General features: G+C 44.5%; 1 protein-coding gene across 28 annotated transcripts in view; it reads right to left on the bottom strand.

Moving 5' to 3' along the window:
- KIAA1217 (KIAA1217 ortholog) overlaps positions 1-26,337 on the bottom strand; it is a 730,776-nt gene that overhangs the window by 264,864 nt on the left and 439,575 nt on the right. For 23 of the 28 annotated variants that reach the window (XM_072749379.1, XM_072749392.1, XM_072749378.1 and 20 more), the window contains one exon: positions 13,931-14,214. In XM_072749379.1, coding sequence (XP_072605480.1) covers positions 13,931-14,044 — 114 coding nt within the window. In that variant the 5' untranslated portion in view covers positions 14,045-14,214. Of the gene's footprint in view, positions 1-13,930; positions 14,215-24,831; positions 25,156-26,337 lie in introns of those variants that run through there. The other 5 variants (XM_026013622.2, XM_072749370.1, XM_072749390.1 and 2 more) reach the window with 1 other exon arrangement.

Genomic DNA, 26,337 nt, shown 5'->3' with positions numbered 1-26,337 from the left:
CTGGTGTCAGGAAATGAATGCCCCTAAATACCTTCATTATTAAGAAATACTGCGAATAAATGAACTTAATACTCATTTTAAGAAATTACAAAAGACAACCAAGACAACTTTAAAGACCAGGAAAAGGCAGGTAATTCTGAAAAAAGCTAAAAGCCAGGAGACAGCAAACCATAATCTGGAGAAGAAAAATGTAAACTGGGACACCTGGGTGGCTTAGCGGTTGAGCATCTGCCTTGGGCTCAGGGCGTGATCCCAGAGTTCCAGGATCGAGTCCCACCCACATCGGGCTCCCTGTGAGGAGCCTGTTTCTCCCTCTGTCTATGACTCTGTCCCTCTCTATCTCTCAGGAATAAATAAATAAAATCTTTTTTAAAAATGTAAGCTGGTTCTTTGAAAAAAAATCAATAAAACGGAAACCGAATAGAGTACAAAAATGACATTTGCTCTTAAAACTTATGGGAGACCTAAACGTCATGGTTCTTACCTAGGCAGTAAAACAGACGCTGTGCGCAGTAACTGGAGAAAGAACAGGGACATGGGGCAAGAGCTCACTGGGCTTGGAGAGTAATGGTCCTCGCACTTTTATTTATTTACTTAAAGATTTTATTTATTCATGAGAGACACAGAGAGAGGCAGAGATTTGGGCAGAGGGAGAAGCAGGCTCCATGTAGGGAGGCAAAGGCAAAGGCAAAGGCAACCGCTGAGCCACCCAGGTCCTTGCCCTCTTAATACTCAACACACATTCCTATAGAAGAATGCTCTGGTTGAGTTCAATGTTTAAAAACAAAAAGGACAGAAAGAGGTTAAAGTAAGGGAGGGGGGCCAGGAGGGACAGAAGGAAGACAAAGGACCCAAAAGATGGACCGAGTCAGTGGTACTGATAATACATACAGCCTGTTTGTGTCTCAGGAACAAGCGCTACCCCCGTACCCCAGCACCCAACCTGCTCCTCGCCCTTCAGCACCCTGCTGTCTGAGCAAGCTTGGCGTCTGCCTCAGCTGTGACCTCAGGAGGTGCTCGTGGCGGAAAGTCCTTGCACTTTCCAGTACCCCAAAAATACTCCTTTGGTGCAAACATGACACAACTCACTGCAGGAAGTAGCACTTGTCCCCACGCCGTCAAAAGCACCACCTCAGTTCAAAGTTCCATGCACATTACCCACGCTACCCCCACATTACCCATCGGGCCCTATCCACCTCCACACCTGCCCAGCAGCGGCAGCAGCATGCACCCTGGATCAGGGGCCCAGAAGGAAGAGGGAAGGTCAGGCCCGAGAAGACAAAGATGCTGAGAGAGGAATGCAAGAGGGCACTGGGACTAGGGACGCCTGGGTGGCTCAGCGGCTGAGCCTCTGCCTTTGGCTCAGGGTGTGATCCCAGGTCCTGGGATGGAGTCCTGCACCAGGCTCACTGCGGGGAGCCTGCTTCTCCCTCTGCCTGTGTCTCTGCCTCTCTTTGTGTGTCTCTCATGAATAATATATAAAATCTTTAAGTAAAAAAAGGACACTGGTGCTCAAGCTTGAGAGCATTTTAAAAGGAAGACCCTACAGAATTTGGTTGAAAAACCCACTGAGCTCAGAGCAGATTTTTCCCCCTCCACATCCCATCCTTATGAGCTGATTCCAGGAGTTAACACTGGTGGGTCCCTTTCCACCCACTCCTCTCATGACGATGACCACCGTGCCTCCGTGGCAGTCCACTTGTCTTTCAGTGACTTCTGTACAGATGATGCAGAGAGCGTAGTGACTGGCTCGAGGTCTGGGCACAGGTGGAAGCTGAATGAGAACATGGGGTCCTCACTGGGTGTCCTCTCCTTTCCCGCTACCCCAGCCACAGCCCTCTGCACTTTAGTCCCTCTCTGGTCAGACACCAAGTCATTCTCATTTTTCTTTCAAGTCTCTGAGGTGGTGCCTTCGATGCTGGCTGAGCTCCATTCCCGAAGCCACCACTGCGTTCTGGACACTTGGAACCACTGCCAGGCTGGGACCCAGACTCTTTTCCTAGTCCCTCTACCTAGCATGAGCACCTAACCTTGCAACTTTGATTTTATTCCTTTTCTGAATTCAAGGCTACAGGGTTGCTCTGCACCTGCCCATCCAAGCCTTCTGCTGACTTTCCGGGTCCAATGCACCTGGCCTTCCTCAACCTGACTCCACTGACATCGCCCTCCTGCCAATGACACTGCCACCTCACTTCCACTGGCCTACCCACTGATTCAAAAGGGGCCCTATTCTTGTCTCAAGGTTGCCTGTCCCCCATCCTCCATCAAAATGCCTCCAAGGCTTCATTCTATTCCTTCACATTATCATCCATCAATATCCTTGCTGAACACCTACTGTGCCCTGGACAAGTCTCTCCTGTCTCCAAAAGACCTCCGTCATTCCAAGGGACACCATTTGAATTTCGATCTTCATGTGAGATCTCTGCTCTCTCAATGCTCTGGGCTCCAGCAAGCTTCTTCTTCTTCTTTTTTAAGATCTTATTTATTTATTTTGAGAGAAAGAGTGAAAACAAGAGCAAGGGGGGAGGGACAGAGGGAGAATCAGACTCCCCACTGAGCAGGGAGCCTGATGACACGATGGGGTGGGGGGACCTGCAAGGGGGAGCTCAATCCCAGGACCCTGAGATTGTAACAGGAGCTAAAAGCAGATGCTTAACCAACTGAGCCACCCAGGTGGCCCTGAACTCCAGTAAGCTTCTGAGGTACATCCTACCATTTCCTAGTGTGTCTCACAAAAGAAGAGTCCTCAGAACAATAATTCTGTGGTCAAATAGGCTTGGGAAACATTCCATGTTTCATTCCTTATGGACCTGCTCCCAAATCTCTAAATGCGACTTGCAATGCCTTTTAGCATATTAAAAGATCTGATCGGTGGGTCCTGCAGTGTAGAAATTCATTTAACTTTGTTTAATCAAAAATATTCCCAAATTAGAAACTTTCTCTCCATTCCCCAAACAGCTACCAACAAGTCTGGGGATTTAGGATTGCGTACAATCTATTTCTACAAAATGCTGGTCTGAATCATGGCACCTTAGAACGGACTGTTTCAGGCTGCCCTAAAGTGTACTGCCCTCATTTCTCAGTGATGATGCTCTCCTTAATAAGAAGGGTTTTGACATGCATTGCCCACCTGCTAACTGTTTGATAGGATGTATCATCTCATGTAATCCTCACCACAACAGTATTGTCGTTCTCATTTCTGCGGTTAAGAAAAAGCCTCAGGAAAACGGATGATTCACCTACCTACACTCCACAGCTAAGAGTGTCCCAGCAAATAAAAAACTCACTTATATGGGACCCCAAAGTTGGTACTCTTCCCACTAAACAGATGTATCCTTGGCAGGGCAGGTATTGTGCACTCTATATATACTGCCTGATGTCGAGCTCATGGTGTAGGTCGATGATAAACAACCATCTGATTGAATTAATCCAAGAAAACACCTGCAGGAAGGATGAATAATGGCAAAGACGTAAGCTTGATGCGTGAGAAGCAGAAGGACAATTTAGACACTTGCAATATGAGTTCTGCATCGATATGCTGGACTGAATCACACTGGTCTTTTTTGGATTCCTCAATACTGAAAATTTGCATCTAATCAGGTGGCAGTTTTCTCTAGGTTCTGCTGATCCCCACATCCCAGGTGTCTCCTGACTCCCCGTTGCTGTCCACCTACTCCCAGACACTTCTTAGCAGGTTTTCCAGCAGAATCTTATTTTGATTTTTTTTTTCGGAGCTCCTCTTAATATAGCACTGTTCTCTTGCTCTTCCACAACACTAATTAAAACGAAAGCTAATGCAGAGGTTGGTGGCACCCAATTAAGCATGGATCAAAAGCTGTGTGTTATGAATGATCTCCATTTAGGATTCTTTTTTCTCTTTTTCTGCATCCTCTATGATTAATGTCAACTTCAAGTCAATTTTGCAAGTAAAATTGGAACCCCTTGAATTTAGTCTTTTTGATCACCGAGCACTGCCCCCCCCCTCCGCCGCCACCACAAGATGTCCTACTATGTAATATTCCAAACCTTTGGAAATGCACTTCCCTCCCTTTTAAGACACAATTCAAAATATCAGTCCTCTGGGAAACATTTCCAGCTAGCTCCTTCATCTGGTCCCTTGAGTAACATCATCTGTTAAATATTAGACTGCTCTTTCTGCTTATTTTTTTCCCATGTTTTTCATCATGCCCAAATTTGGATGACTATTGTTTCTGATCACATTCTGACTTCTCTTAAACATAGTGAAGATTTGAAATTTCTGAGGACAATTTTTTTTTTGGTACCGATTCTTTCAATCTTATCATAGTCTTTATTCATACACTCTAGCATTTCATTAAACACATACTCACATATACACTAATATAAATCTTCTAAATACAACTTGTAATTTTGTTATGACACCACAATCCTTCCATTTGGAAGTGTTGCTCTGGAAAAAATAAAATCTTCTCAACATTTACGTTGTGTAGATATTTATCACTATTTATGTCACTGCTTCTTTGGTGCCAAATTCCTTTTCTGCCAGGAATTATTGAAGGCCAATCTAATTAGGAGGTGGGCATTTCAGCCATTCTTGGATCAAATGTCATAGTTCTGGACACTAGGCCAAATTGGTCCCCCCATTTTAGTCCTTCCCCATTTTCTCAACATTTTAGATAAAAGTTTTTCGGTTTTGCCATTCAACAGAGAGATGGTGTGATCTGGAGGTAAAGAGCAAGAACCCCCATAGCCAGATCACAGGATTTAAATCCTGGTACTGCCACACTGACTTGCTGTGTCACCTTGAACAATAGCTAACTACACTGTGCCTCGGTACTGCATTCTGTTGAGGAGTTAGTAATATTGCCTGTCCCATAGCATTGTTGGGAGTATAAAACACGACAATATGTGCAAAGAGCAAGAGTGTCACAATTTTAGCTGATGCCAATAGTATGTTTTCCCTGCAGTCTTTTCCACTTTTTCACCACTATAAACAGTATTTGAGAAAACAGTGCTAAAGAAACGCGGAACCTTTAACTAACATTCTCCATGTTCACAGTCATCAGAGTAAAGGCACGTCTGCGGCTTGTTAGGAGTATTTATTCCATATACATTGTATCAGATTTCTTAATTGCCAAGAAATGGTTTCCTTTTTCCTTAAGATTTAGGCAAGAAATTGGCCTGGTAAATGCATACTCCGTCATTGCTTCCAAAAGCTAACAGGTTCTTGCTACTGAACATGGCTATTCGCCCACCGTTTTTTCTTTTTGGATTAGAATAAATCAATAGCTCTAAAGAGGAATTTCTTAACTGAGTCTGTTGCTTCAGTATAATTTCTAAACTTTTCATTTGTCTTCATTTATTTATAAAGCATGTATAATGGTTAAAACCTGCTTCCTCTACAACTTCAGCCTTTTATCCTACACATTCACCATGGCCTGAGGCTTCACTAATGCAGGTCTATGCCCAGTGTGCCTTTAATTCCAATTCATCTAACTTTCCAGGCTTCACTGACCCACACATCCATGAATATAGATGCATACTTGGGAATTTCGAACATTTCACATACATAGGATGATCGAGTTAGAACACATGTGATAGAAAAAAAATCTGGTTGGGGGAACCCGACTGGTGTAGTCAGTAGAATATGTGACTCTTGATTTCAGGGTTTGAGCCCCACATTGGGTGTAGAGATTACTTAAAACCTTAAAAAAAGAATGAAATTTGAATAATTTGGAGTTTTCACACATGACAGAGGGATTACATCAATTTCCAAAGGTACACCCTGATACCCTGAGATCTACTGATAAGGAGTAACCCAGTGTGATTGAAACTCTGTCATAATACTGTGAAGTTCATCAAAAGTAAGTCAGAAGGGACGCCTGGGTGGTTCAGTGATGGAGCATCTGCCTTTGGCTCAGGGCATGATCCTGGGATCCTGGGATCGAGTCCTACATGGGGCTCCCTGCGAGAAGCCTGCTTCTCTCTCTTCCTATGTCTCTGCTTCTCTCTGTGCCTCTCATTAATAAATAAATAAAATCTTTATTTAAAAAAGTAAGTAAAAAATGCCACTACATATAGGTGTAAATATGTGTTAATATATATTTGTTAGATATAAATGTGATGAATGCTATTGTACTGATAAGTATAAAATCACTATATATGGGATGTGCTATGTGCTGATAAAACCATTCATTACATTTGGGGAAGCTGATATATGAAAGTGAGGAGGGACTTTCCTTTCTAAGTCAGATTCCACAGCCAAAATCTGGATAAATCAAACTTCCCAGTAAAACCAAGATGCTAAGATAAAGGGCAGTGACATATGGGCCAACATATTTAAGAGTCAGTGCAGACAATTAGGGCTCTTTCCTTTGGTGCCATGGAGACTTGGAATCTGTGTGTAAAGACAGCATCATTACATGCTGGAAGTAGCCTGAATCACTAAGTCATTGTAAGGGCAGCTTCTCCAGAGAGATGCCCAAACAATACATTCTGCATGTGCGAGAAGTGAGTTATTTTTGTGTCATGGCACAAAAAGCCCCTACAGGGTTTACCTGTTATGCAGCATAATCATGACACTCCTGGCTAATACATCAGCCTAAAGGTATACATCTCCTATTGGCTTCTTTTGAATTATAACCCCAATTTAAGAGGGGTGGGCTAGCTATTGAAAACCAGCATGCAGAAGGGAAGATTAGGAGAAGTGGCTGGCACCCTCATCTCTGGTTTGTGACATCAAATGCCCTTTCCACAAAAATATGTTACTTGCTTTGCCCTAAAAGTGTGCCACCCTCACTCAACAGTTTGTGGGATTCACTGCCTGGGTGGCATAAAGCAAAGCCCTTTATTTTATTTTTTTTTAAAGATTTATTGATTTATTTTTAGAGTGGGGGAGGGGCAGAGAGAGCATCTCATGCAGACGCCCTGCTGAGTGCTCAACCTGATGCAGGGCTCCATCTCACAACCCTGAGATCACGACCCGAGCCAAAACCAAGAGTCGGCCACTTAACCAACTGAGCCACCCAGGTGCCCCAGCAAAGCTCTTTAAATCACAGGCCTTCCATGACTGGCTGTGTTGTGATCCGGTAATCACTGTCTCCTCTCTATTATTAACCCTCTGTTCTGCCCAGAGAGCTCTTATCTGTGGAAGGTGAGGTCAAGATCATACAAATTGTTGGCAGCAAACTTCCCTTCATCATCAACTCTACTTCCACTTTCTACATTCTGTGTACACGAGCCTCCACAAAGACATTCCCTAGTCGCCCAAAACCATTCCATGAGTCCTGATCATTTCCTTGTTTCATTCCAGATGGATTATGTTTCTCTCTCTTTCCACTATTAATGCTCTTAACTTTTTTTCAGTGACTTTTGAGGGAACAGGGGGTAGTGTTTGCTTCTCAAGTATTTGATTCTTAAGACCTGCTCTTCTGATTCAAATGCAGTTAAGACTACTCTTTTCCTCTGTCTTCAACTGGGTAATTTTCAATGATTCTGATAAAATCAAGTATATACCTTCTGAAAAGGAGATATCAGTCAAAAGAACAGATAATGTTGAGTCTGGTCCAAAGCCTACGTTCCAAATTCCTTAGAACAACTCTTCACCAATAAATCACGTTTTCTTAGAGTTGTTAAAAATAGAGTAGAGTAAACCAGAACCTGGGGTATTTATGAACAGACTAATAAATATTTTCCTTATTTTCATTTTCACAATTGGCAGCATACATTTAAGCACCAGATGGACTGGACTTTGGGAGAGAAAATGGTCAGTGGCGCCAAACCAACCAGGCACTGAGAAAACCTCTCCAGTGCTGTTTCCAAACAAGCACAAAGGTGAGGCTGGTTGGTGAGGAGGCACCAGGAAGCCCTGAGGGGCACTCAGACAGCAGCACAGCCCTGGCCCTGCCCAGGAGGCCTTCCTGATCCCATATCAGATAGTTTTATTATTCATTATTCTTTATTACTCTCCTTATTTTAGCCCTCCACAATGTTCCTGTCAAAGGAAAATACACCTTCATATCTCTTTTACTCACTGTACTGAATGGAAGGACACAGTAAACTTTCAAGTTAAAATGTATTACTCTTTCCCTTTAAAGTTCCACTACATTCAATATAGAAATATAGAAATACACATAAATGAACTGTAACCACAAAGCAGGTACTCTAGACCTAGTTAACTGAACAGAAATTCTGTGGGTAACTGGAAATAAAAATGAAAACATTACTTTCAGCAGAGTTTCTGAGGCTAGGAGTGGAGAGCTGGTTTCTGTAAGTGAGAGCTAGTTGGACATTTGCTTATCAGTGGAGGAATAAAAGAAGAGCATTTCCAAATTGTGTAGTTACAGCGACCATGGCTGAGAGACTGCTGACCCAGAGACCTTTCTGAACTAAGAGTGACTTCAAAAAAAAGTAACTCTTTCAATGTCAAATATACACAAGAATCTATTTTCTATGGTTATCTCATATGCTCTGGAATTGAATGATTTATCTTTTTATTTCTTATTATTTTTTAAGATTTTATTTATTTATTAATTTGAGAGAAAATGAGAGAGCACAACCAGAGGGAGCAGCAGAGGGAGAGGGAGAATCAGGCCCCCCACTGAGCAGGGAGCCTGATGCAGGGCTCCATCCCAGGACCCTGGGATCATGACCTGAGCCCAAGGCAGACACCTAACTGACTGAGCCACCCAGGTGCCCCAATTTTTAATTATTTTTTTAAAGATTTATTTGTTTGAAAGAAAGAAAGAAAGAAAGAGAGGGAGGGAGAGAGGGAGCGAGCAAGTGAGTGTGTGCATGTGCATGCTGCAGGGAGGGGCAGAGGGAGAGGGGAAGAGAGTCCTAAGCAGACTCCTTGCTGAGTGCAGAGCCCGACTCTGCGCTCAATGCCACGATCCCGAAATCACAACCTAAGCCCAAACCAAGAGTTGAATGCTCAACCACTGTACCATCCAGGTGCCCCAAGATTTAACTTTTTTAAAGAAATGGCAACGGAATGTCTCTACTGCTTGACCCACTGTGATATACATAATTTTGTTACCAAAGCTTTAGAAAAAGTAAGGGTGGAGGAAGTAAACACCCAAGTCAGTTACAGAGGAAGACCACAGACTTGAGGAACTCTGACTTTGTTCAAACAGTGGATTCTTGACTTGAAGGAAATTGCTTCTCTTATCTTAGCTTCCTAGCCTCAGTCTCTTCTGACTTCCCAAAGTCTTAATTCTTGGATTCTCCACCCTTCTGTCTGTACCACTCCAACAGGACCTATCACATTCTAATCATGTTAGAAATATGGGCAGCACGGGTGGCTCAGCGGTTTAGCGCCACCCCAGCCCAGGGTGTGATCCTGGGGCCCCAGGATCGAGTTCCGCGTTGGGCTCCCTGCATGGAGCCTGCTTCTCCCTCTGCCTATGTCTCTGCCTCCCTCTCTCTCTCTATCTCTCTCTCTCTCTCTGTGTCTCTCATGAATAAATAAATAAAATCTTAAGAAAAAAATACATTGGATCACCATTCATTCATTCAACGAAAAATGATTATGCTTCATTTAGGTTGTATACTCTCTAAATGCTGACTTTACAAAGGTAATTAAAGCAGCATTCTTGGCCTCCAGAAGCATATTTTATATAGGAGAAAGAAAAACAAAGAGAAGTACAGTAAAGGCATGATTAGATACTACAATATGACTACTGCAAGATGTTGTGACCAACTCAGAAGATGTGACAAGTGGGCTTGTCTTGAAGGATCTTGAAGGATCATTATCTTTCTTTTTAAGATTTTATTTATTTGTTCATGAGAGATACAGAGAAAGAGGCAAAGACATAAGCAGAGGGAGAAGCAGGCTCCGTGCAGGGAGCTTGATGCAGGACTCGATCCCGGGACCCCAGGATCATTACCTGAGCCAAAGGCAGACGCTCAACCACTGAGCCACCCAGGTGTCCCTTGATGGATCAGTATCTGTACACGAATGCCTTATTTCTTTTACTGACTTAATGGTGCCTCGTCACGCCTTTACATGGTAGGTGCCAAATAAATATATATGGTATGAGTAAGTGAAAGAAATCCAAATTTTAAGCTTTTAATGATGGAAATGTACAAATAGCTTCAGAAATGTAATAATATTATGTTCTGACAATGGAAAAAAAATCTTCAGGCGTTCAAATACATGTTGGTAAAAAAAGTAAAACGACTTTAAACACTAATTTGAAAAGAAGAATATTGTAATGCTGGGAGCTGTCATTGAAAGAGTAAGAGGATCCATCTCTTTCTCAGTACCCTATGTGATATTGCTGTCATTGTCCTTTGGCAAATAAGGGAATTGGAACAGAAAAGGATGAAACCATTAGCTCTGATCATACGATTAGCCCATGGTAGAGGCTGGATTCCAACCCAGCTCTGCCTGGCCCCATTGCCAAACCCTTAGCTGCCAGGTGTTGTAGCTTCATACTCTGATTGCCTCAACAAGTATGTTGGGGGGAGGGGGGGCCAGGGCCATTACAGCTACTACTCTGTGGATAAGCATTATGCCGCAATAATGGTCATCTGCATTTTTAGAAGACAGTAGAAGGGGGTTAAGGAAACCTCTTTTCAGTAAATGAGACTGAAGAAAATTCTTGATTGACTTACCTTCAAAGGCTCAAATACAAGTTTTCAACCACAAATCTCCCAGTGTTTGAACTCAGATTTTGGAATGCAAAGTATGCTCTAATTCTCCTTATGTTTAATACCAAGGAATTGGAACTGAGATTCCCTTAGTACCCAGGTATTTCACGTAAGTTACTAGATGCAGCACGGTTACTACCTAATTCTTAAACTCCTCCAGTGGCACTCTTTTCATTAAGGCCATTCTCTGGGAGGCAGCCAGGAAAACAGCCACCAGAAGAGTATGTGGTATTTAGAACCTCAATAATAGATAAGTGGTCAGACCTGTTTATCTGAATTCCTCCTTATGGCTAGTCATAAGATCTTCCTGCAAAGGAAGCCTGGAATAATCCATTTTAAAGAAGGTCAGGGAGGAACAAAGGGTGTCCTGGAGAAGAGGACAGGAAAGAGGAAACGGGAGAAAAAGAATGGGAGAGCCAGAAGTTGAAGCGCTATCCATAGAAATTTCCTAAACCATTATCTGAGCTTATCTCTACTGTTCACAAAGCTGATTAGGGTCCATCTATGACATGACAATGGAATGAAAAAATGTATATACAAATCCACGCATCAGAATCTTTTCCTCTTTCCAGCTTGGAATACACAAGAATTCATTCTGAGTTACCCAGTAAAGGGACAGCTGACCAGCCATGGCAGAGGACACCTGTGGCGGAGATGTATGTGATAAGAGATCAGAGATTGAAGCCACTAAGCCGTAGTCATTATTCCCAGTCATCTGATACCATGCACCCTTCAGGTTATATTTAGGCTCCCCATGTGAGAGTTTTAGCCAAAGCCACCATCATCAAAGCAGTAAGAATAATTATGAGATCAGAAACAATAACAGTAATGATAATAACAGATATTTTTAACATGGAAAATACCATTTTGAAATACTAATTTCTCAATTTCTCAGCAAAATGAATACATTTCTCACTTTAAAAAAATGTTTTCCCTCCTCATTCAACACACTATGCATTTCCTAACCTCCTGTGCCCTCAGCCCTTTCCCCATAGTCATACACACACACACACACACACATACGCACACACACACATACCCCCACCATGTCCCTTATGCCCCATGTAGACTGTTGGAGAGAAAAATATTTTCCTTTACCTTCCACGTTTTTCGGCTGGTAAACTGACATAAGGCATATTAACAGAAGAAAAACAAAGTTAACTATGTACATATGAGAGCCCCATGTAAATTTGAGACTCAAGGACATGTTGGGTCGGTTGAGACTTATATGCCATCCTGAGCTAAAGAATGCGGTTGAGGTCTGGGATTTCAAAGGGGAGGAGGGTAATTAATAGGACAATAAGAAGAGATGGTCAGTAATTAGATAGATGTTTGCCCTGCTGCACAGATAGGTCTTTCAGAGAAAAAAAGTAATTTCCGGTAGTAGCTCTTTTTTTGAGCCAGGCCCACTATCTTAATTATTTTAAGTCATAACAACTTTATCCTTGTTTATTTTGCTTTGCCGGGTAACCTCCCATAACTGACTCCCATCCCCAACATCTTCTTTGGTCTTTTGCTGAACATGATATTTAAGGTCATGGCTTTGGCCATTTTGGGGAGTTACTCAGTTTTCCTGGGTCTCTCCCATGTATACATAGTAGGTATACATATCATTAAACTTTTGTTTGTTTTTCTCCTGTTAACCTGTCTTATATCAATTTAATTATTAGATGAGTCAAAAACTAGCAGGTTAGAAGGAATTTTGTTTTCACTATACTATCTGTTCTACAGGCAACGATCAACTTACATAATAGTGGAATAACCAAGGATTCTGGGTTCAGATTTAACCAGATTCAAATTCCAACTTTTCCTTAGGAAACTGTAATTATAACTATTCTGAGTTTGAGTTTCCTCAGCCTGAACTTCTTTGGATAAAGAATGGCACCTCACAAAAACATGACACATTACTTATATGGATATTGATCCTACTAGCAACTAACAAATAGGGATATTTTTATGTGTGTCAATTATATCTCAATAAAACTGTAGAAGAAAACAATTAATTAATTAATTAATTAACAAACAAATAAATAAATAAAATAGGGTGTCTTTTCTATATATGCTTGAAATGAAAACAGCCTTCCTTTTCTCAATTACTAAAGAATTTATCTGCTGGACATCAACCAGGATTCCTGGTTCTTCTCTCCTTTTCTGGGTCTGCCGCCTTTTGGAAAGGTGAACAAGAAGCAAACATACAGTCCATAAAGCTCATTTGATATTTTTAGGCACTCTAGTAAAGATTTAAGGGAAGTGAAGGTTGAATTTAAATGTAAGCAATGAGATTGAGGATGAAATATAGGTTCAAAGTTTTCAGGTTAATGCCAAATTCCATTTCCATGGATATCAAAAGCTGAGTTAGCTAGACATCACTTTTGCAACCAGTTAACTGGCAAGACTGAAAATACTGAATGTGCCTCTCTCCCTGGAGCGTCAAAATCCATAACAGTCTGTCCTCTTCCCCAACCACATATATCGCATAGTGGGCTCTGCTTCCTTTACCATGTTCTCTATCCTTAAAGGTCAATTTGATAACGTGTCTGTGAGGGCTACAGAGGAGGTCGTCCCTCTCCTGCGACTCCAAAACTGTGTTATCTGCTAAAAAAGTCGTTGCACACAGCCAAGAAACAAAAACATCCCAAGCCACAGTTGGGTAATAATCTGTGTAGCTGTCAAGATAACCTGAGAAAACAGGTAGCTGATGACAGCAGAAAGCCAAGAATGCAAAAGGTAAACATCTGTGATTAAAAGGAAAAAAAAAGAGAGAAGAAACAGAACCTGTCAGCTTCCCAAGGAAAAGGGGTTGACCATAAGTCTGTCCCTCTCTGTTCCATTTTACCCTGAAAAATGTATTTATGTATGTATATATGTATGTATGTATGTATGTATGTATGTATGTATGTATTCATTCATTCATTCATTCATTCACTGTGCTAAGCATTCAAGTGTTATCTGGGTGCACAGCAATTGATCCCAGGGTTCATTCAGTAAAGTAATACGCTTCACTGCCTGCACTTTAGATATATTTTTGGTTGAACATCTGGACACTCCTTTTGGGGGAACTCCATACTCTCTGGGTCTCTCCTCTCTGGCATGGTGATAAAGAGAACTGAGCCTTCAGGTCAAACCTTTTACTGCAGGCTGCCTCCTCCTCCCAAGGCCCCAAAGAGATCTGGAACAACTCAAAGGTGGGCAAAAGCCACTCAACTATTTTTTCCCCGTTGAACTATTGGTCACTTTGCTTCCCCTCATGTTCATTTCAGAATGAGCTCTGTGCAGCAAAGTGGCAACATGTTCCTACCTGGTCTCTCAGCCTCTCCTGGTGGCCCATGATTGCAGTGGCATGGTGGGGGTATTTCTGTTTCAGATGTTCCAGGAAAGCTTCTCTCTTCCTGTCCATCTCAGATGTTTGCATTCCCAGGATTTCTTTGGAACTTCGGGGTCCACCTAGAGTGTGTCTCCTTGGGATGTTGCGGGAAGATCTGGAAACTGAAACACGACTGTTTCCATTAGAAAGGCGTTCCTTGGTTCTGCGACATTCTGCATCTTCTAATGACGTTACATGTAGATTGCTTTTTCCTTGTTCTGAAAGACAAAAGAAAAACAAAATATGGTTCACAATGAATGATTTCACTACAAATCTCATTTACTGAATACCAAGAGGGTTTGTGGCAGCTTTTAATGTATAAGTGTCACCTAGCAGATGTATTTTCTGGGGGGAAAGAAGGGGAAAAAATCAACAATCAAAGGAAATAGGAAAAAATCACACTAAAATAGTTGCAGAAAAAGGTGGGCTATTTCTGACTCTTTCTCTGAGGTTATTCAAAATGAGAACACTTGGTCACACTAGTTTGCAGGCAACTGGGTTACCCCTTACCTTCCTCTGTAATTACAGAAAAGTTAACTCCGGTGATTCTGATTATTTCTTTATTTTTAATTACAATGTCATGCTGGTAACAGGACTTTTATATTTCTATAATCTGAAGGTGGTTTCTGAGACATTTATTTCATCCCCAAGACCAAAAGTAGCTACTATAATCACTGATTTGTAAACCACCTAAAAATTCCAGTCCCCCCATTAGCATAAACTAAGAAAGCATTAAAATATTATTAGGTTCTTATCTTGATGAAGTCCCAATAGTTCATTTTTGCTTTTGTTTCTCTTGTCTTCATGGATGCATCTTGCAAGAAGAAGCTTTTGCACAGCAAAAGACTAAAGAAAAGCTTTTGCACAGCAAAAGACTAAAGACAAAACTAAAAGACAACCTACAGAATGGGAGAAGATACTTGCAAATGACCTATCAGATAAAGGTCTAGTATCCAAGATCTATAAAGAACTTATTAAACTCAACAGCAAAGAAACAAACAAACAAACAATGAACAGAAATCTCACAGAGGAAGACATAGACATGGCCAACAAGCACATGAGAAATGTTCCACATCACTTGCCATCAGGGAAATACAAATCAAAACCACAATGAGATACCACCTCACACCAGTGAGAATGGGGAAAATTAACAAGGCAGGAAACCACAAAAGTTGGAGAGGACGTGGAGAAAGGGGAACCCTCTTGCACTGTTGGTGGGAATATGAACTGGTGCAGCCACTCTGGAAAACTGTGTGGAGGTTCCTCAAAGAGTTAAAAATAGATCTGCCCTACGACCCAGCAATTGCACTGCTGGGGATTTACCCCAAAGCTACAGATGCAATGAAACGCCGGGACACCTGCACCCAATGTTTCTAGCAGCAATGTCCACAATAGCCAAACTGTGGAAGGAGCCTCGGTGTCCATCGAAAGATGAATGGATAAAGAAGATGTGGTCTATGTGTACAATGGAATATTCCTCAGCCATTAGAAATGACAAATACCCACCATTTGCTTCGATGTGGATGGAACTGGAGGGTATTATGCTGAGTGAAATAAGTCAATCGGAGAAGGACAAACATTATATGGCCTCATTCATTTGGGGAATATAAAAATAGCGAAAGGGAATAAAGGGGAAAGGAAAAGAATAAGTGGTAAATATCAGAAAGGGAGACAGAACATGAGAGACTCCTAACTCTGGGAAACGAACTAGGGGGGATGAAAGGGGACGTGGGTGGGGGGTTGGGGTGACTGGGTGATGGGCACTGAGGGGGGCACTTGATGGGATGAGCACTGGGTGTTATTCTATATGTTGGCAAATTGAACACCAATAAAAAATAAATTTATAAAAAAATAAAATATAATTAGGTTAATATTATTATCAGGTAGAAATGGAGAGGATGTAAAGGCCTGGACACATTTCACCTGAAGGGGTCTGTAAAAAACACAGTGAAGGGCAGCCTGGGTGGCTCAGCAGTTTAGCGCCTGGCCTTCAGCCTAGGGCCTGATTATAGAGTCCCTGGATCAAGTCCCACGTCAGGCTCCCTGGATGGAGCCTGCATCTCCCTCTGCCTTTGTCTCTGCCTCTCTCTCTCTCTCTCACTCATGAATAAATAAAATCTTAAAAATAAATAAATAAAATAAAACAAAACACACAGTGAAAAGGGAAGAGCTTTGATATCATTCTGACAGCCTTGACCTAGACCCTTGGCCTTGACCCTGCCTCTGACCTGGCCTTTAGGAACAAACTGATTTCTATCTAGAAGGGAGCAAGTGAGTCAGGCAATGACAGTGCTTCACCTACAGGACATGAATAGAGAATCTGTATTCATTTTCAATGGTTGGCAAATAGGGTGTCAGGTTTGCATTCTCTAGTTACCTGAAAAACAGGCAAATATTATTAAAGAATGAGAATAGAGAGAGAAGGTTATGAATGTTCAGAAGCCTTCAGATTCTCTTCATAAGGAGCAGTTCTTACATACTACACGGATGCAGGTGGAATAACGTGTCCCTGTTCCCTGAATTCCCAGGGAAAAGCAGAGCAGGGTCTCGGGAGTTCTGCTTTTTACTCTAGACTTAGACTATATAATGTGGTCTATCTCAGCCTCACCATATTCATTAATAAACCGGAGATGGTTGGACTAGTATGAGATATGCAGTCTGCTAGCTCTAAGTCCTTTAAAACCTACCCAATTTTTTATTTTTATTTTTTAAAGATGTTATTTATTTATTCATGAGAGACAGAGAGAGGCAGAGACATAGGCAGAGGGAGAAGCAGGCTCCATGCAGGGAACCTAATGTGGGACTTGATCCCAGAACCCCGGGATCACGACCTGAGCTGAAGGCAGACGCTCAACCACTCACCCAGGCATCCCTGTAACTTTTTTTTAAAGTAGTTTCCAATAAGAGCTCATTTGCTAACTACTTATCTAAAAAATTTACATGTAGAAAAAGAGATCCAGTATTTGCAAGTTCTAGATGGGAGTCTAGATAAAGAAACAAAACTTTACACCAGTGATATCCGGAGTGTCCAGTTTATGCATAAACTAGCTCACCTAAAGGCAATGCTACCAATGCATTTCCCGCTTCTTTGTCTAGAAACGTCTTTGTACAGAACTCTAGGTACTACACTCTTTGGTTAGGCGTAGAAAACATTTTAAACTCAGGCTGGTTTTCCTACTCTGGTTTTCCATCCCTAGAAGAGTGTTCTGGGAATAATTCTTCTTTCTTGTTTACCCTTCACTTCTCATTAAGTTGCTAATTATAGCATCTCCATCAGACACCGATGAGGAAAGGGAGGAAAAAATAGCCAAATTGGTTAATTCCCCTACTTTTCATTAGTTTCAGCAGTGAATTTAGAAGAGGAAGAAGATGAAACTATTGATTTAAAGATATTGAAGGATTAACTATCATTTATTTTGGTTCCCTTCTCATTACATGGACTCACACAATGGCTCCCTTTTTTGTGGTGTCTTCTTGGAAAAAAAAAATAGAAGACAGGACCCACTGAATAAAGCTAGAGGCAGAAAGTGCCATATGTCAGGTTGGTAAATATGTGTGCAATCTGGTTTAGCTTTTGCTTTTGGAGCGTGTATGTGTGCACATGAGTTTTCTATTAGACAAAAACCTGTTGTATACTTGATATAACACTGTTGACTTTTGTACAGATTTCTAAGATTACTTTTGACATCATTAACATATTTTTAAAATTATCCGGGACAGCTAGATTCATTAGCAAGATTGAATCCCGGGGAAAGGAGACTTCTTCACACCGGCAAACACACAGACACCCATGTGGCTAACTAAACCTTCAGGCACCTCTGCTACTAGCAGGGCCAGAAAGTTCCATTCTGCCTTGCTCTGACACATGGACTCACAAGAACTATTTGGTTTCCTTCAAGGATCCCCAGATTAGGTCAAGACAGCCAGAACAGTAGCCCCTTGGAGACAGAAAAAGATTTTTCCGCTTCCTTCCTTCAGATAAATTGGGAAAGGAACAGGAGGGGGAGTGGCGGGGTTCAGAGTCGATCTTCTGCCACCAGTCACCTTGGAGCAGCTCCGACTCGCTGACTCTCTAAACCCCTGTTTGTTCCTAACCCTTTGCGCTGGAAAGTCAGGTCAACTTCATGATACTTTCCCTTTTCTCACTCTCTTTCATGGATTCTTCTAAAATGTCTCCAGTTGGGGATCCCTGGGTGGCTCAGCGGTTTCGTGCCTGCCTTTGGCCTAGGGCGTGACTCTGGAGTCCCGGGATCGAGTCCCGCATCGGGCTCCCGGCATGGAGCCTGCTTCTCCCTTCTCCTGTGTCTCTGCCTCTCTCTCTCTGTCTATCATAAATAAATAAATAAATAAATAAATAAATAAATAAATCTTTAAAATGTCTCCAGTTGCCTAACAAGGTTTTTTTTTTTTTTTTTAAATATTTTATTTATTTATTCTCAAGAGATAGAGAGAGAGAGAGAGGCAGAGACACAGGCAGAGGGAGAAGCAGGCACCATGCAGGGAGCCCAACATGGGACTCGATCCCGGGACTCCAGGATCAGGCCCCAGGCCGAAGGCAGGCGCCAAACCGCTGAGCCACCCAGGGATCCCCACCTAACAAGGTTTAATGCCATTTGGAAGAAAGCAGCAAAGGGCCCCAATGGCTAATGCACCGCCAGCCAGATGCACAGCCCCCTGGCAGATAGCCCATCCCGGTGGAGCTCACGCCTCCCTCAGCTCTGGGCCCCATCTGCTTCCCAACGGACCACCAGGCACCTGCTCCACCCTTGCAGGCACCCACACCCTACCCCAAGTTCCATGAAAAGCCACTTGAACAGGCATCCCTCGCCCCTGAGCCCTCTCCTCCTCGGTCAGGTGCGGTCAGGTGCGGTCCTCGGGAGCTGCCGACCCCCACGCTGGAAACAGAAGGGACAAGTCCACCATTCCAGTCATCTGGGAGAACACGATCTTTGGGGGGGGACAGAACGACTAAGCAGAGACAGAAACAACCAAGAAGGGGACCAGGCCAAGGGCATTTAGTCACAATTCCACAGCCATGGAGTCAGAGAGCCGGGTCCGGCCAAGTCCTCATTATCCACAAAGCCATCAACACAGAAATACAGTTCTATTTCTTGCCTGGAATGCACTTGGGTGCTAACATGTAACAATGGGTGTGGTGGGCCGCTTGCTATTCTGGGAATCCGTGTCAAACAAATAATGAAGCTGTAGCATGAAGACAAGGCTTCCAGCTTCCCCTTCCTGCCGCGCCCAGGGCCACTCCTCCTTGCAGCTCACTTGCAGCAAAACAGGAGCTTTGGGCACAGAGCAGCCCATCCAGCATTCCTGGGAGCAGAGCAGAAGCCGGGAGGAATGCGGGGCCCAAGTGCCGGAGAGAGAATCTTCTGAGTTTCAAAGGGCTTCCTGGCTGAGATGCAGCAAGTTCTCCCGCAGGCAGGAGACCACAGGAGCTGCGAGGCGGCCTCCGGCCCCTCGGTCAGGCTGCCCCCGGCCCCTCGGTCAGGCTGCCCCAGGCAGGTGGGTGGACTTACAGGAGGGATAGGAGACCTTGCATGGTTCAGACATCCCACACCTGCCTTCTACCCTGAGAGCCAGCAACAGCACTTCCCTGAGATTTTTTTTCCCCATTGAAGATCAGAGAAGCCATCTCCTCACTTCTTTATAGTGGCTCTTTGGTGGTTATCTCTAAGGTATGGCTTTTAAAATTAGGCCAAGATCCCCTCTTGTCATGGAGACATTGTGAGGAGTCATTGTCTGGCTGTACTACCTACGCGGACCTACTGTGGCAGTGACAGTATTTTGTCCATCTATGTCTCCAAACCATAATGTCCTCCTGCTGCACACAGCAGGACTGTTACTCCAGCATCCTTCATCAAGCTGGGGCCTTGTACTAATTCCTCTGGCCAATGCAGTGTGGGTAGAAGTGATGTCAGATACCTCTAGTCCTGGCCCCCCAGGCTTCCTGAATAATCTTCTGTGCTCCTTCTCTTTCTTCTTTAGCTGGGTGAATGCAAAAGCTCCAGTGGAAGCCGTCAAGGCCCTGGGGAATGGGATCCCCATCAGCCTAAAGATGGGCCCTCAGGAGATCCACCTGGCCAGGAATGTCCACATTCCACTGTGTTCAAAAAAATTAACATTGAGCTAAACCACAGAGATTTCAGGGTTGTTACAATTAGCCTATCTAATACATACCACATATTCTTTTGGGGGGCCCGCAGGGTTCCTTGGTTGGCCAGTTCTTGCATTAATATCCTACAGATATTAGGATATACATACACATACATAGGATATACATACATCATACACCAATTGGCACAGAAATTATAGCTGAGGGACACCTGGGTAGCTCAGCGGTTAAGCGTCTGCCCTTGGCTCAGGGCGTGATCTTGGAGTCCCGGGATCGAGTCCTATATCGGGCTCTCTACATGGAGTCTGCTTCTCCCTCTGCCTATGTCTCTGTCTCTCTACCCCTTAGTCTCTCATGAATACATAACATCTTTAAAAAAAAAAAAAGAAATTACAGCTGAAATTAGACCATTATATATATTCACCTTAAAAGCTTTAAAAATTAAGTAAGTGATAAAGAAGGTTTCTGGTATAGGTTTTAGACATAAGAGGAACAGCCTATCCACTCTCCAGAAAAGTCTCATCATCTCATCTCTCATGGTCAGATGATTCATTTATTCCTTCTCAAAAAATATTTATTGAGTGCCTCCTCCATACCCGGAAAGGAGTTAGGAAACACACTGAAGTTGTGATCAAGATAGACATAATTCCTTTGCCTCACGGAGGATCCACATTATAATCAGGGAGGCAGACAATATACAAATGTGTAACGAGTACTCTGAAGGATAAAAACGGGTAAGGGGCAAAGCCTGATGGGGCAATTTTAGAGTTCTGGGCAAAGACTTGAGTATCTGGGACTCCGCAAGCTTGTGCTCTGCAGGGGCTGCCAATGCTATTTTTGCAAGCTCAAGGTGTACTGTATGTGGGTTTGATACAGCTGTTTATTGCAAAATGATTACCACCAAAGCAGATAAATACTATCTTGAAACACAGGGGATTCAGGGGTTGGGGGGAGGCAAGCCGGAGGGCTGATAACGCTTTGCTGGCCCAGGGGTTTCAAGAGCTTAGGGGCCTGAGAAAAAGCAGGCATCTTGGGGCTGCTGTGGGCCCATGCATCCCAAGGAATTCCCCAGGATCACTCTGGGGAGCCCGTGGCCTTCAAAGTGAGTGTCAGATTCTTAGATGCAATTCAGCCAGTTAACTACTGAGTGCCTCCTCTGCACGGTGCAGCTGCAGCTCACCCGCAGTATGCATTCATGCTGCTGTTGACTTAAGTAGGCTGCCCATTCAGCCATGGAAGCCTCACTGATTAGAGCTATTCTTGAGGCAGCCATATGCCCCAATTTGCCAAAAACAGTTGTGTGTTACAACTGCTGTCCCAGTATAATTATTTATAGGGCTCCTTTTCTCTCCCAAAGAGCCTTGGTCTGGACAGTAAGTTACATGATCACCCTGGGGGATCCTTATCTATAATAGATTGGTAAACTCCAAGCCCTGGGGTGGTATAATTAGCCTTTTGTTCAAGAAATATTTATTGAGTGCTTTCTACATGCCTGGTGCTCTGTGAGGTGCAGGGAATGTACAGATGAGGAAGGCCTCGTCTGCCCTGGAATACCACGCTGTAATTGAGTGAAGTATACATAAACGAACACCACGAGGGGTGCCAGGCTAGGAACAGGCATGGGGTGTTATGGGTGATGTGAGCAGAAGCCTGGCCTCTCTGGATGGTCCTCGTGCTGGCCGAAGAACTGGAACAGAAGCCATTCTCCTTTTCAGGCTCGCTTTACCCTGAACTCAACAGGACCCTACACATCTAACCTGAATACTTCTCAACCCTAGGATCTCTCTGACCACCCCTCCTCTTCTCCCAGACGTCTAAATGCTCAAGTGCTCCAGAGAGCACCTCTGGGTCCTGTACACACAGACTCAATCCTAGCAGACCTGCCAGACCCTAGACCTTTCTCCTCAATTCCAGGGGAGAATATCCACGCAGCAATCAGCATCTCCATTTAGGTGCAATCAGCATCTCCATTTAGGTGCGAGATAAACATCTAGGTCATAACCTATCCAAAGGCCTTCCTGTTCTCCCCTTCCACTTCCAAACCATAAACACCCTCTCCTCTACTGTACTCCAATGCTTTCGCATTTACATAAATGGCAGCTCCATTCCTCCATCAAGGCAGACCAATGTTTCTGAAACCATCTTTGACTCCTTTTCTCTCATATCCCACTTTGAATCTCTAAGGAAATTCTTTTGGCTTTCTTGTCTTTTCTTTTTTAAGATTTTACTTATTTATTCCTGAAAGACACAGAGAGAAGCAGAGACACAGGCAGAGGGAGAGACAGGCTCCTCACAGGGAGCCCGATGCAGGACTCGATCCCAGGACCCCAGGATCAGGCCCCCAGCCAAAGGCAGATGCTCAACGGCTGAGCCACCCAGGCGTTCCTTGTCTTCACTTTCGATATACATCTAGAACCTACCTGTCTTCTGATCACCACCTGTTCTACTACCTGCTGTTCCAAGCTACTGCCTGGTTTACTGCAGAAGCCTCCAAAATGGCCTCCCTCCTTTCCCCTACCCCTACTTGGGTTATTCTCAGGATAGCACCCGGTATTTCCCTTGTATGTGACAAGTTGGGCCTGCCAGCAGCTCCCTACCTCCTCTGAAATAAAAGCTCAAATCTCTACCATAGTCTCACAGCCCTGTGTGACCCGGCCTGGCATTACCTCTTAACCTCTTTCCCCCCGGCCTTGCTGTTCTATGAACATGTTCTTGCCTATTCCTTCCCTTGCCTCTGTCACAGGTTTATTCAAATATACACGAGTAAGGATCTCCCTGATAACCTTGTCTACTACAGTCTCACTTGCAACCCTGTGTACTCCCTGTTCCCTTTCCCTGCCTTATGTTTCCCTATAGTTTTATTTCCACTTAATAGAGTTGCTAGATAAAATAGGAAATGCCCAGTTAAAATTGAACTTCAAATAAATAATGAATAATTTCAGCAGAAGTATGTCCCAAATATTGCATGGGCTATACTCATGAAAAAAAAAAAACAAAAACAAAAACAAAAAACAAAAAACAAAAAACAAAAACACCTATTCCTTGTTTATCTGAAATTCAAATTTAACTGGCAACACTGCCATCTAACATGCTATATATTTTGCTTACCTGTCCATTGCCTCTCTCTACTACCCTCTCCCCTCCAGACTGGGCTCTTAGAACATAAGTTCAATGAAGGCAAGTATTTTCCAACGACTTTGTTCACTGCTGGATCCCCAGCAGCTAAAACAGTAACTACTACATAACAGATGTTCAATATCCAGTGAATGAATGAGTAAATGAATAAAGTGATCACGCTCCCTCAGCCCGACCATCTCCAGCCTTTGCAGCATCTTTTTTGAAAGTCATTTCTTAAATTGGTCCCGTTCTAATTGCCCCTCCAGATTCTGTGTCATTTATTTCAACAGAGGCCCAAAGACTGAATTCCTGCTGTAGGATCCCCTCTTATCAAACTGGAAGGGGGGGGGGAAGGGAAACCTTATCTTCCACTGGACCCCTCCGACCAGGCCCCCTCAAGGAGGAGAGTGCTCTGTTTTAGAAGCACAAACACAGATACCTAGACTGGTGACTGTAAAACCGGGGGATTCTTCAGGGTTTACTAAGCTTAAGGTTTCCTGAGTTTCACGGGGGAGGGAGAAAGTGGTGGGGGGTGGGGTGCAGGGGTGTTCTATCTCTTGTAATTCCATTTTCTTCCGTGTAGCTTAGTTTTGCATTTTCAGTGTGCATGAGTCATTTGTTACTTCCCTTTGGCCTTTTTAAAACACACACCTTTTCCCCTGTGCATAATCAATCCCTACTCCCACTCGGAGCACTGCCGCCCCGCAAGCGCTCCTCTTGCTATCTGGCCGCTGCATGAACCTGGGGTGGCGTGGGCGGGGATGCTTTCGGATTGTGCGGGTTTAGGAACATGCCGCCTGTATGATCCGGTATGATAGGCTCTGGCATCACAGACGTCAGAGACCGGAGAGCAGAGAAGTCCTTTCGCCACCCAGCCCCACCGTGCAATTTTCTTTGGAACAACATAAGCTTCTGGAAATTCCCTACGGAAAAGACAAGCCGATCACGAACACAATTAAGGGAAGACTGCCTGCAGAAAATTTACCAGGATTGTCTTACAACTCCCAACTTTCGAATCAGAGCATTCAGAGATTCACACAGTCCCATCTATCATCCGGAGGCTGCCAGTGGCGCCCTGCAGTTCTGACCTGGAAAAGAAAACGTCCCTGCAGTCTGCAACGTAACTCCGCAAAATTCCGCAAAACTTGCATCCAGCAGGCATCTGCCTTACGGGACTCCCTCCCGCCACTGGACCCCCAACCAATGAATGGAAGCGCCGCCGTCCCGGGGACCGCTTCTCGCAGACGCGGCTCCTCTTCCCCCCGCGGCCGGAGCTGCGAGGACCGAAAGCCGCTTCGGGCGGTCTCTTTTGTCACTGCCTGGAGACTGAACACGTACTGACTGCTCACTGCGCCGCCGCGGTGGCATCCCCACGCCCCCGCTTCACCGCTTCTGCTGCTGGAGAAGAGCCTGCCCGAGGTGCAGTCGGAGCCCCGGGGCCCCGGGTCTGCCCTCGGCCCCGACAGCGCTCGGCCCGGGACCGCGCCGCCTCCGGGCCCCGAAGGGCGGCGGGCGGCGGGCGGCGGGCGGCGGGCGGCGGGCGGCGCGGGGCGGCGGGGCCCTAACTCCACCTTGGCGCGGGCCGGTCACTTACCCTGCGTCTGTCTGCCGTCCGCTGAGCGCGGGGCGCACGGCGCACATTTCTGGCTTTCGCTTTCTTCCATTGTCCCTGCCTGCGGCGCGAGCTCCTCGCTGCTCTTTAAACTTCAGAGAGCGCAGTCCTGGGAGCTCCCAGAAAGCGCCTGGAAGGGGGCCCGGGGGTGGGGTGGGGGGGAGGGGACCGCGCGAAACCCCACCCCAAACTACTCTCCACGCCGGTGCAAAGTCTCCCAAGCGCGAGGAAGCTGCATTCCAGCGTCGGGCCGCCCCCGTCCCGCGGTGCCTGCGTCCCCGCGTCCGTCCGTCCGCCCGCCAGGCTGTCCCGGAGGAAGCGGGGGGAGGGGGGTGGGGGGTGGGGGTGCTGTGCTCGGAGCCGCCCCTGCCCCTGCCCCGGCCCCTGCCCCGGGCCCTGCCCCTGCCCCCGGGCCCGCCCTGCGCCGCGCGCGCCCGAGGCCCCAACAGGTGATGGGCTTCCCCACCCAGGACCCAGACCGCCTGTTTGCACCGCTGCAGACTGCCCCGATTCCGCAGCCAGGGAAGGGACACATTTCACACAGGGTCACCGGCAGGCACTGGAAGCCACTTCTCTGGTTTCTTTAATCTCAGACACAGAATGAACCTCCCCAAACAGGCTGATTTACGTTTGCCAACTGCTGAACATCCCAAATTTCAGTGAAATCCAGAAAGAAAGAAGAGAAAAAAGAAAAGAAAAGAAGAAAAGAAAAGAAAAGAAAAGAAAAGAAAAGAAAAAAAAAGAGAGAGAGAGAGAGAAAGAAAAAGAAAGAAATCCTATGTGCCGAATGTTGTTAAGTAAACACTTTCTGGCAATAACTGTTTAGAACCTGATTAACACATACAAAGAGGTTGTTTACTTTTCACACAATTCCATCACTTAAACTGAACCTTAAAAAGAGTTTGTACTCCTTCGCCTAGGCTTTGACACCGCCCCTTTCCCCAACACACACACACACACACACACACACACACACACACACACGGTCACAAATCTGAAAAGTAAACTAGTCAAATCAACCTTCTGAAGTTCTCGAGTTAATTACTTTAAAATATCTGAAAGGCAATAAGATTGCTTTTCTTCGGATGGGCAGAGCGGCATCCAACATACTCATTCTCCTTTTAAACCATCTACAAATATTTATTTTGTTCTTTACCCAGTCCTTGAAAAACTGGCAAATTTCCCAGAAAGTGAAAATAGGAGACACAATGTCCACACACAAAATACACACAAAAAAGATGGGAAAATAATCTAAGCAACGTTAGCTCTGCCATTCCAGCCATCTAAAAAGTAACACAATCACTAGTAGGAAGAGTGTGATATTTTCATCTGCAGCGGCCCCATCTTTCATAGGGAAAAAAAGAACAATGGTTAGCCTGCTGACCATACCTTGACCCAGTTGAACAGCCCACTGGGGCAAGGTTTAGATTAATTTATATCAAGAATCCATGCAGAACAATGGTTGGCCCATCCTCCAGATTCTGACCT

This window comes from Vulpes vulpes, chromosome 2, assembly GCF_048418805.1.
Source record: "Vulpes vulpes isolate BD-2025 chromosome 2, VulVul3, whole genome shotgun sequence".
NCBI classification, from domain to species: Eukaryota; Metazoa; Chordata; class Mammalia; order Carnivora; family Canidae; genus Vulpes; species Vulpes vulpes.
Note: the sequence above shows the minus strand (reverse complement) of the source record. Positions and strands in the feature narration are given on the sequence as shown.